The sequence below is a fragment of the Castor canadensis genome, chromosome 7 (assembly GCF_047511655.1).
Source record: "Castor canadensis chromosome 7, mCasCan1.hap1v2, whole genome shotgun sequence".
In the NCBI taxonomy this organism is placed as follows: domain Eukaryota; kingdom Metazoa; phylum Chordata; class Mammalia; order Rodentia; family Castoridae; genus Castor; species Castor canadensis.
The window spans coordinates 112184054-112196496 of record NC_133392.1 but is presented as its reverse complement, the minus strand read 5'-3'; the positions used below and the strand labels follow the sequence as shown (position 1 = coordinate 112196496).

Here is a 12443-nt window from a genome sequence, read left to right as displayed (position 1 = left end):
AACAAGTCCCTGTCTCAAACAAACAAGTATATGTTTAGCTAACACAAAGAAAAGTACAGAAGAAAAATCAGTGCACAATGGGGGGAAGAATGTAGGGGGATGTGAAAGGAAGTAATAGAAGATGACATTTGAAAAATAAACTGAGGTCGCATGAGGGAGACTTGAATGTAAATCTAGAGAAGGGTTGGATTTCATGCTTAGGCAGGTGGAACTGTTGAAGGCATTTTGAACAGTGAAATGGTCTGATCAAGGCTCCACCTTGAGCAGGTTAGTGGAATCACAGCATCAAAGATGTCTTGAGGAGGGAGACCTGGTTAAGAAGCCGCTGCTTCTCCTTCCTTCTCTGACATATGTAACCAATTTCTGAAAGTTAATTATTCAACCCATGACTTTCTTTACATTTTTACAATGTATGTATGTATCCCTAAGTTAATATGTAATACTATTTGCATGTTTTGAACTTTATATAATTAGTATCATACAGTATATTTTCTAACTTACTTTTATTTCTTTCTCAACTTCTTTATGTTTGTAGGACTTGTCAGTAGTGATTCATATTGGTTATTTCATATTTCATCAAATAAATATATAATTTCTTCTGCATTCTCCTATTGTTCAATACTTAGGTGGTTTGCAGCATAAATAAAATTTTGACAAGTTAAAAAAAAAAAAAGAGGCCGCTGCTGTGGTCATGTAAGACATACTGGGGATCAGATAGATCTGGTATGCAAGATATTCATTCCATGAGAATGAATCCTACCATGAGAAGGAAACCTGGATCTTTGCGAATCACTTTAAATAAACAAGGGACTTCATTTTTCCTTCTCAGAAATCGTGCTTTTCTGAGCACCACATTAGAAGCAGCAGGCCTTGTAAAGAACAGTGAGGTTGACTACTGGGGAAGGGCCGCTAGCATAATTTCCATTTTATCTTTAATTGCGCACTGCCTTCCTGGAATCTGAGTTGCCTAATAAGTAGGCTCCTGATCACGGATGGAAGAAAGAAATTCAATTTGTCACATCTAGTAAACCTGGTTTTATAGAAAGAAATATTTGTGAGTTTAGGCTGGCAGTAGAGTAATAAATCATTTTGTGGTGTTTTGGAAAATAACATTAGCTGTAGAAATATGGGGATGACAAACTTTAACCTAATCTGAGCTTTATTTTAAGTATAAAGAACTTTCAGTTATATCAGGGAAGTATAGTTGCTGGGTATTTTTAATTCATGTTACTTAGCACCATCTCAAATCAAAAGGAAAACAGCTGTATATGCTGATAGTTATATATACTGTATATACTCCTCATGGTAAATGGGGAGCCAGGGTGAGGAACAGCATCAAACATTTATGTGATCAGAAATGTTCTCCAACCCACAATAACATCCTAAATGTATCCTTCACCATCGCCCAACTGGGGTCTTCTGGAGGAAGTTGTTCTCTGTGGGCAGGCTTGGCAAGCAGACCATCTTGGACAGGTGGTTTGAAGATCAGCAAGAGAGAAAGCGGACATTAGCCATCTGGATTAGCTGAGTCATCTTGGGTGTCAAGGCCACCTACCTGTCAGCCAGATGGTCCTCAAGTCACCCAGTTGAACTTAGAAGTCAGGCTTCTCACCTGTTATTTCCTTTCCTGTCTCTGACTGTCGGCTGTGTTCTAAGCTTTTGGCATATGGGGTGTTTTGAAGGCTTCTTACCTTGTGAGCCATTCTGTTCTCAAAACAAAATCCACGCTGTTTTTTCGGTACCTCCTTTCAAAATAAAACCCTTTCATCAACTTTAGCTCTCCTAGAAAGTAAATGCCTCCTTGCTGACCTCTCTTGGGTCGTCCTTCCTTTCTGCCTGAGTCTCTTCTCCATCTGAATTTGGACTCCATGCCCTCTGAATGGAGTCATCTCAAGCTAAAAACAGAAGAGAAGACATTGAAGGGGAACATAGTGCAGTGAAAAAGAGCATGAACTTTGAACGAAGACAGACTGAGGAGTAATTGAAAAATGGGCCAGGCAAAGGAAAAGAAGGAACTCAACATCTTTCATGATCATCAAGGAGATCAGTTCTGTGCATATGTAATTAGGATACAAAAGAGATGACGATAGTGACTGAAGAGGTTCAGGTAAAATGTAGATGACTTTACAAGAAGACATTGTCTTCCAGCTAAGGGAAAGAGTGAGTTTGTGCAACAAGTGGAAGGGGACACACACAACACATACACTTAGATGAGTAGCATCTGCTGACCACTATCCACAGGAGCTTCCTGTGGACTGGTTCCACAGTCTTATCTACTGCATTTAGTCACCATTTACTGCATTTGGTCACCATAGCCTCACCAGGGCCACCTCAGAGTCTCCATAGCTCACAGAACCAGATCCGTTAAGCAACTTGGACATGAACAGTTTTGCATAGATTAAGTACTGGTTTTTGAAAGGGCAGTTCATTTGTTCAGAATTTTTCTCTCTTTAAAACTCACCACAGGTCTGAGGATGTAGCTCAGTGTCAGAGTGCTTGCTTAGCATGTGTGAAGTCCTGAGTTCCATCCCTAGCACTGCAGTCAATCAATCAGTCAACCAATCAACCAAACAAACAAACTTACCCACTGTCTAACATGCTAAAAATCTGTATTTCTGCTACCAACTATGTGTGTTATTTCTTCTGTATGACTATGCTATATGGGATGTGTGTGTGTATGTACATCTATAAATAGTATAGTCTATTGCTCCTAAGACCATGATGAACAAAGTAACTCAAGATTAAATCAAATACAAGAGGAAATTATTCAACGAAGAGGCATGTACATGAGCTGTGTGGGGCTGTTGCTGGCTTAACACTCATATTGTTTTACAGTAAGTGTTTTTATAAAACAGTATCAGAATGTCATGTATTAGGCTGGAGCATGGCCCAAGTGGTAGCATGCCTGCCAGCAGCATGAAGCCCTGAGTTCCAACCCCAGAACTGCCAAAAAAAGGTTGTCTAGTAAATAGTAGAAGAACAATAGAAAATATATAATATAGCAAACACATAAACAAGTACACAGCCATTTATTGTCATTTAGTAATATTTACTATACATAGTTGTTTATGTGTTATACTTTTTTTTTTAGACAGGTCTCACGATGTTGGTTAGGCTGGCCTCACTCATAATCTTCCTTCCTCAGCTTTTCCTGAGTGCTGGGATCACAGGTGTGTATCACCACACCTGGCTTGTGTTATACTTTTATACAACTGGCAGCAAAAATTTGTTTTCATCAGCATCACCTAAAATTTAACACGTAGTGCAGTGTCATGATAGCTGTGACATCACCATGTAATAGGTAATAATAGCTCCATTATTGTCTTATGGGACCATGTAGTGTCTGAAGCATTGCTGTGCAACAAATGACTGTACTCAGGTTACTTTGTTTTTGAGACAGGCTCTCAGTGTGTTCCACAGGCAGGTCTCAACCTCCTAACCTCAAGCAGTCCTCCTACCCCAGACTCCCAAGTTCTGGGACTATAGACATGCACCACTACACCCAGCTTATTCTCAGATTTAGAAAGCATCTTGCTTCAAATCATATGTATGTATGTGGCAGAGGCAAGATTTGAACCACAATCTGATTAATGCTAATTCTAAAATCCACACTACTTTTTTCCTTATTTTTTCTAAAATCTTTTAGGTATTTATTATAGCTTTCCTCTATTTTATTTTTGAACATGCAACAGTAAGTGCTTTCTTCTCTGATCAAAAACACTGTAAAAATGACTAATGTAAAGTGTTACTGATATACTAATCTAATGTAAAAATTCCCTGCTCCTTAACCCCAGAAGTAAGCAATTAAAAAAATTTGTTCTGTGTACTTATATTTTCCTTGATATATATTTATATTTTTGTAGCTGTTATATAGGTTTTTGCTGAAAAGATTACCCTAATTCACATTCTGTGAATGATGTGTAAAAGTTACCATTTCCTTACATCATCAATACTGAATGTTCTTTTTCTATTCTGTTGTCCATTTGATAATTGAAAGAATAGTTGCTCTGTTTCAGCTTGCATGTTTCAAATTATACATGACATTAAATGTCCAAAAATTAGAACCATCTTCCCTGTAAACTATTCCACCCAAATCCCAAGAAGGTGGAGATTTAAAAAAAAAAAATCCAGTGCTGGGGGAGTGGCTCAAATGGTAGAGCACCTGCCTAACAAGAGGCCTGAGTTCAACTCCAGCACTGCAAAAAAAAAAAAAAAAAAAAAAAAAAAATCCAGATAAACACAATGTCAATACTCCGTTTATCATTCTCATCCCTCCATGTGCTCCATAAAAGTAAAGAAACTTCTAATTGGTTAACCAGGACATTTAATAGGTCATAATTAAATTGAAGATACACTTAATGTGTTTTGGAACTTTAATAGGGTTTATTACTACCAGGTGATTCATTTCTACAGAGTACATATTTTTAATATTATGCCAAAAAAATCTTCAAGAAAACAAGAACTCCGTTCTTCAGTTCAGCCAGTGTTTGACAGGTGGTTTTCACGTGCAGGGCATGGTGCTAGCTAAGTACTTGATTTCAAAAATAAGATAAACATGGTCTGAGGAGTTTGACAGCAGTCTCACTGGGAAAGCTTTGGTTGGAGGTAACAGAATAGCTAACTTAGACTGGCTGAAGCAGTAAGGAAATTTCTTAGCTCTCTGGAGAAGGTGGCTTAGGATAAGACTGGGCTCCACGTGTGGCTGATCCAGGGATCCATCTGAGAGCCACTTCCTCCCTTACTGTCTTTACTGTCATCCACAGTGTAGCTGGTCCCTTTCCTCATGGGATAGCTTCCTGTGGTAATTTGGACTTTATGTTTTCTGTCCATTTGGGAGATATTTTGGCTCATGATTAAGGAAGAACTTTTCTGTAGGTTCTCAGCAAATTTCACTTTCTGTCTCCTTGGCAGACTGACAAAATCTGTTCCTGACAAAATAGTTGGCAGAAAGAAGGGACAGACTTTAGACAGTCCTGCTGATCCCTGGAACAGAAAGCTGGGACAGATACCTACAAAACACAAGTAAACAATGGCCTTCTACTAGAAAGGAAGGTGACAGGAATGGCTTCTACAGAAGCAATACCACTACAACATTAAAGCCAGCAACTGTGTTGATGGTGTGTCCATTCTGGGGCTGTGTAAGAGGAGATTGATGCCTTGCTATTTCTTTTTAATGTCCTGTAGGATCAGAGTGGCACCGAACCTGTCAGTAGTGAGGAAGATGGCTATCTGCAAGTTGGTGTTAAGCAGCTACCGGGAAGTGAAAGCTCCAAGCTGGTGAGACTTCTGGGTGCTTTTCATCCTATGTTCTTTGAAGGATGTATTGTTTATATGTAGACCTGTCCATGCTGAATAGCATCTTCCCCTACCACACGTGAGCTGTGCTATCTGAGGCCAAAGAAGCACTCACTGCTTCAAATAGGGTTTTTACAAAGTCAGAGCTGTGCTGACAGGAAGAGATGTAGAATAAATAGTTTTATTGATCTCTCCTTCCTCATGTCTTTGGCATCTTGTTATTTACTACTTACCAAATGTTTCCTGTGTACCCAGCCCTGTGCTGCGTTCTGCACGCGTTTCCTGGTCTTTGTCACTGACAGTTAGGGAAGTTACCACTAATATGTGGTAGGTCTGGGTTCCATCTCCATTCTATCTGACATCCATGCCTTTGCTCAGTCTGTCCTTCTGGTTTACAGCCTATGCACCTCTAAGCTTAGACTACAAATTCTGGAAGGAAACGTGGGCCTTTTTTTCTGTTTCAAACTGTCCTTCAAATCTCAAAGAATTAATCACTTAACCCTGATTTTAAGACGGCTAGAGTTTCATTTTACTTCACAGAGTTTGAGAAATCTTCCTTTTATATTCTTTCAACTTTTAGAAAATATGTGTTGGGATGGAGTCAGATTCTATATCCTAGAAAATAAACTGGTTCTTTGGGGCCTTAAAAGAAAAGAATGCTTCAGGAACAGTGCAAACTGTAACAGGCTACACTTAGCCAAACCTCAATGGACCTGAGACCCTGGCATCAAAACAGTTGGGAGTCCGTTAGGACCATTGCTCTTGAACAAAGCACCTCAAGGTTACATTGCTCCTTTCCCAAAGGAGAGACTGTACTTCTACTGATGGACAATGAGTAACCACAACAAATTTCAAACTAAAAGGTCCTTCATTCAAAAACGTATTAGGCCAGGCGCCAGTAACTCACTCCTGTCATCCTAGCTACTAAAGAGGCAGAGATCGGGGGATGGCAGTTCAAAGCCAGACTGGGCAAAAAGTTCTCAAGACTCCATCTCCAAAATAACCAGAGCAAGATGGACTGGAGGTGTGACTCAAGTTGTAGAGCACCTGCTTTGCAAGTATAAAGCCCTGAGCTCAAACCCCAGTCTCACCTAAATTAGTTAATTAATTAAAATTTAAAACATTTCTTCAAGATTGTTATTTTCAGAACTAAGATTAAGCCCTAGGTTTGTGCACACTCAGTGCTATGTCCACTATTTGTTTGTGGTTAGCTTTGGAGCATATCTCTGTAGCCCTCAGACACACAGCAAGGAGTTTATACTAACTTCCATCTCTAAAATAGCTTAAGGGAAAAATAACTTGTTTGTAGATCAGATGATGGTTTGTGAAACATATACTCCAATTGTGAGAGACTGGAGGCAGGGAAATGTCTGGAATCTATTTCAGAAGTCTAGGTGAGAACCTGTTATGACTATTTTTTAAGCCTTTTGAAAAGATGCTTTTTTAAAAAAGAAAAAAACTATTTACACAGAGCTTTTCAATTTGTAAAACAAAATTTCATGTTATCTCATTATTAAAGTTTAAAGTTAATTTTTAATATCTCAGTTTTTTCAAAAATGGTATCTAGTTGGTTCATGATCTTATTCAGTCTTATACCCAAGATAATCCCATGTCAAATGCTGGGCAGAAATTATTTATCCAGCCAGGCGCCTGTGGCTCAGGTCTGTAATCCTAGCTACTCAGGAGGCAGAGATCAGGAGGATCACAGGCAAATAGTTCCATGAGACCCTATCTGGAAAACACCCATCACAAAAAAGGGCTGGTGGAGTGGCTGAAGATGTAGGCCTTGAGTTCAAACCCAGGTACCAAAAAAAAGTTATTAAAAAAATTGTTTTAATTATTTATGTAGATATATAGATGAGACATAATTTACTTAGTGAAAATTCATAAAATTAGAAATTGGGGAGCTGGTTCTCATTCTGAAAGGTCCCTGACTCCCTGGTTCCTTGGTGATAAAAGCTCATGAATCCCTAAAATAATCGTTTTACTCTTTTGGGTAAAAACCTAATGTTTTTATCATGCTCAGAATATCTATGTTCATATAGAATACTCTTGAGGCAGAGTATAAACAGTTGAGCCAGACTACTTGGATTTCAGTCCTGGCCTGCCCCTTACTAACTATAACTGTATAACCTTAGGGAAATACTTGATTTTTCTGTGCCCCAGTTTCTGCATTTGTAAAAGAAGGAAAGAAACAACCAAGCGGTGTTTAAGAATTAAAGGAATTGAAGGTAGAGGATATAAGGATGCGTATTGAAAGCTGTTGAAAAATGGGGTGGGAGGTAAAGGGATAGGGGAGAGTATTTGAAGGGATTGATCAGACCAAAGTAAAGCATACCCACAGAGAGCATACATTGAGACACCCTTCGAATGTCAACTCAAATACTAATTATGAAAACCAGGACTGTAAAATAGGTACAATGTGTGTGTGGGGGGGGGGGGTGTACGACTGGGAGGGGGGAGAGTGAAAGAAGGAGATTAAGGTGATGGTATATGGTTGATGGACTTCACATACATATATGAAACAGAACTAAATAACCTCTTGCAATTACTTTAAATGGGGTGATGAGGGAGCTGAGAGGAAGAGACAATGGGGGAATGTAAATAATGTACAATATTAGACTAATTGGAATTGTCACTATGAATCTCCCTTCGTACAATGAATATATCCTAATAAAAAAAAATTTAGGGAAAAAAGAAGAATTAAGGAGTTAATAACTACTAAGTTCTGTTACTGAAAGGGAATTCAGGGAAAACTTGAAATGCAATGAAGGTGATAGGAAAATTTATTAGGAAAGGAATACACTTTCAACAGACTGAAAACTGGTTGTCTCTAAGGTTAGAACACAATATTATCCTTTGGGGGTTGAATATTGAGATTGCTGGTGAGAAATTCCTATCCCTAGGCTCCCTATAGGGCTGAGGTCAGGGTAAACAGAGTCTTAAAGCTAGGGTAGGGTACTGAATTACAATGTACAAATGATTATTGGGTCCACATGACCCCTAGGGGATGATTTATAGGTTGGGTTTTTGTTTTGTTAAGTAAAGACCTGTTGTTCTAGGAATTCCAGGATCTTTAGATCCACCTCATGGTGGGTGGGGGACTCAAAAACACCTTGTGACATCTCTTGACCTTGGTTGGGCTATTTTGATATTAGCAGAGAACTCCCACAGTTGGAAAGTTTAATTACAATGTTTTCTCTCAGAGACCTTGCAACCTCTTTCTCCATTTTAAGTTCCTTGCACATCCAGTGCCTTGTGGCTAACTGCTGTCAGTACCACTTAGAACAGTGTCCTGCAATCACTGTTTAAAGTGAGTTGTTTGTTATTTATTTTGTAATTCTGGTAAAGCATGAAGAGTAGCCATAAAAGGTTTAGCTCTACTAAGTGAAGCATTAATGTATAACTTGGAAAATTGAAATGAATTTTTGAACCCCCTAACTGTAAGTGCTAATGTGTTAGTTAGGGTTCTCCAGAGTGACAGAGCCAATAAGGTAGATTTTAGAGAGAAGGTTTATTAAGGGAATTGAGTCACTTGACTTTGGAGGCTGAGAAGTCTCACAGTAGGCCATCCATAAGCTGGAAAACCAGAAAATCAGTGATAAGTCCAAAGGCCTCAGTACCAGGGGAGCCACGGGCAAGTGAAGGTAGTGTTTCTTTTCCAGAAGAGAGAGAAGGAGGGAGAGACACTCAAAAATAATGCTTTTGCAGCTCTCTGGTTATCCCTTAATGCAGCCAAGTTGGCACCTAAAATTAATACTCACAGCTAATAATAATGGCTAACATTTATTGAAGGCCTACAGGTCTGACATTATTCTTAGCTCCTCTGTGAAGGTTGCAGCATCGTTACCACGTAAGAGGCACTGAAACATTAAATAAATTGCCTAAAATCACCCAGTGAACAAGGAGAATAACTTTCTGATTTTCATCTCCCTTTGTCTAAATCTTGAGCTCTAACATAGAAAATTGTGGCATATAAGCAGATAGTTAAAGAGGCTGAAATTTACCTGTTAATGTCTTTTATATGGTAATTAAACACAGATGTCCAAACAGATGTTCCTAAAATGTTTCAAGAGGATCACCTGTGCCAGGCATTTTCATATTGTTGTTGGAATCTCGAATAGAGACCCAGGAACCAAGGCAATTTAGCAGGAAGCAATATTTTATTGTTCCAGCCCAGAGTCCAGAGTCTGAGCCCTGACAACAAAGGGGTTTCACCTTACATACCCTTGCAAGCAGGTTACAGAAACAGAAAGCAAGGTTTAACCCATACATGGTTGCATGCAACTCTATTGGCTACTTCACCCCCAGTGCTACGGGACCTTCCTCACGTTTAGTTTTATCTCCCTGCTATTCCAGCACCTCCCCCCGCTACACTATCAGGACACATACTTGCTTGCTTCTTTTCTGGCCCTCCTTCCTGCTACATTATTCCCCACTTTGATGCTTGGACCCACCTAGGGTCAAAGAGAATCATCCTGATTTAGGGGTTTGTATTTCCACAGCATCATTACATGGACAGTTGTTTTTCTTTCTATAGTGGCCTCCATAATGGTCCTTTAGACCGCAATATCAGGGGAACCAGGCAGGGTAACATCAGACACACTCCCAGGACTAGACCCACTGCCTATCAGGGTTTTGAATCTGCCCGGGGCAGATTACCATCCACCGAACAGACTGTCTGGGTCCCATCCTTTCCACACCTCATTGGTTGAACTTGCCATATATTCCCCCCTCCTTAGCTAAAAGATGATCCAAGGCCAGGCGATTTTGATATATAGTAACTTGCATTTGAGTTTGTTGCTTCGCCAGCAGCTTTAGGGCAGAGGCAGTCTGGTTGGTAATAATTTCCATGGCTGCCTGTAACCTAATGATTCTGTTGAGCATCTAGGAGTCCAGTATCCCCATCCTGTGTCCTGGTGGCTGGTCCATAGGTCTCGACAATCCTCTGGGGAGGCCATTCGTCTTCTCCTCATCTCTGTTGGCCCCCCACCTCGATATCCCTTTTTATTCTAGGCCACAAAGTTTCAAAAAGAACTTTCCAGCTGTTCCCCTTGGCAGTTGGGCAAAAGGAAGAGCCCCGGCTAGATAACCCCTATAGTACAGCTTCCCTTCCAAGTCCTAGGGAGTTCAGTATAAGCTCTCTTTCCACATATCCAAAATAACCCCTCCAGTGTCCTCCACCACCCGGGGTCAGTATTGGTGAGGTTATTCCAATATTTGCCAGTCTCAGGGACACCTCAGAATGGGTTTGCCTCGCCAGTAGTAGGACAATTTAAAAGGCTGTCATTGGGTGGAGAATCATGACATTGGGAACTGTTTTCTGATGGGGGCAATGCCCAATACCATTTAAGCTCATGGGGCCACCAGGTTAGATTAATCCTATTCCAAGAGAGTACCCTCTTACGAGGGGTTTCTCCCACCCACTTTTCATATCCTGGCCCTGTTCTTTTGATACATTCTTCCCCAATTACCTGTCATGTGAGCATCCAGGTCTGAGGCTGGTTACTCTCTTGTCTATTTATATATTGATTCCACCATAAAAGTGTAAGCATTTAAACCAGTCCCTTTCCAAGGCCATTCCTTACTCTTGAGGGTGCCTCCGCACACCGAGCAGTTTGAGGGATTTAGTTCTTTAACAATCCTTTCCACCAGGTCTACAAAAAGATATTTTCCTATTGTTGGGAGAGCTGATCCTCTGCCTAATTTGCTTCTGATTTTATTATACAGTAGCCCAGCACTTTGATTGACAGCTGGCCCTGGTCTGGGTGAGAGTACCTTTGACACTCAGTGTGCTGACACTTGGTATGATGTCTCTCTAGCAAGTTGTTTCCGAGCTAAGTCCTGGACTCCCCCACCATTAGAGCCTCCCCAATATCCCAAATAAGTCCAGCAGACCCATTCTCTCTTTCCATGACAAATGTAGAAGGCATTGTTTTCCTTACCCTGGGACTTCCAGTATCACCTACCAGTAACCTTGCAAACCTGAGGAGTATATGAGCAGATGAAACATCTGACCTATTGGCATGTGTATGATACAAAGTGTGGCTGTGCAGAGGTCCCAGCAACAGCTCTCTTATAACATTCTGTACATGAGGGAAACCTTGAAAGGGCCAATCCAAAAAGTAAGAGTCCGTGTGTATAGAGGAAAACAGGTGTATCCCATGTTCGAGCTTCCACCATGTGTAGACTAGTCACCTTCCAGAGTGACTAGAGCAGGGCTGTTGTCCCATTGTTCGTGGTACCCTGCTGTCTCCTGGGGGACAGAGTCCTGGCAGGGAAGGGCGTGGGTGTTCTGGAAGGTGATCTTGCATTGTGAGGCTGGGTCAAGGATGCATTTCCATTTGAGAGAGACTGGCTTTACTCAGCTGTGGTGGATCCAAGGTACAATCTCTACAACTTTAACTCCTGTGGAAGTAGACAAAATAACAACAAGAGTGCTTCTCCACTGAGGCGCTAACAGTTGGGCATTCCATTCCTTTACCCAGATGGCATCCCCTGGTTTATAAGGGTATATAGGAGTTGTCATGTTAACAGGAAGTCTCTCCCGGATCCAGCCATTGATTTTTGAGAGTCAACCTGAGGGCCTGCATTTGCTGTCTTAGGATGAAGTCACCTATTTCCCCCAAGGTTCCCTCACAGGCCCTTGACTAAAGGGGGTGGACGCCTAAAAAGAATTTCAAAAGGAAAGAGCCATGTCCACTTGGTATGGCTAGACCTAATCCTGAGTAAGGCTATTGGCAGTAACTGATCCCATTGTAAGTTGGTATCCTGTGACATAATCTTCCCAACTGCAATTTTGGAGTCCTATTCATACGTTCTAGTTTCTCTCAACTCTGTAGGCCATGTGCAACTTCCAAGTTACCCCTAGGCCCCTACCCACCAACTATACCATCTCAGCCCATTGTCTGATCCAATAGATAAGGGTATTCCAAAGTGAGGAGTGATCTCCTTTATCAGGCACCTGGCCACTTCCTGGGTTTTCTCAACAAGTAGGGAAGGCTTCCACCCATCCAGAGATGGTGCAAACACCAGTAGATATCTGCATCCTTTGTCCTGTGGCATGTCAGTGAAATCTACAGTCAAGTTCTCAAAAAGGATTTCCTCCAACACTCTGCACCTGGGGTGGCACTTTTGGCCCCTATCAG

General features: G+C 40.9%; 1 protein-coding gene across 20 annotated transcripts in view; it reads left to right on the top strand.

Moving 5' to 3' along the window:
• Patj (PATJ crumbs cell polarity complex component) overlaps positions 1 to 12443 on the top strand; it is a 353456-nt gene that overhangs the window by 238040 nt on the left and 102973 nt on the right. For 19 of the 20 annotated variants that reach the window (XR_012449877.1, XR_012449876.1, XM_074079945.1 and 16 more), the window contains one exon: positions 5185 to 5277. The exons of the other annotated variant lie outside the window; for it this stretch is intronic. Coding sequence is in view for 17 of the 19 variants with exons in the window: in XM_074079945.1 (XP_073936046.1) it covers positions 5185 to 5277 (93 nt within the window). In the remaining 2 variants the exon portion in view is untranslated. The remainder of the gene's footprint in view (positions 1 to 5184; positions 5278 to 12443) is intronic. 20 annotated transcript variants of the gene reach the window in all.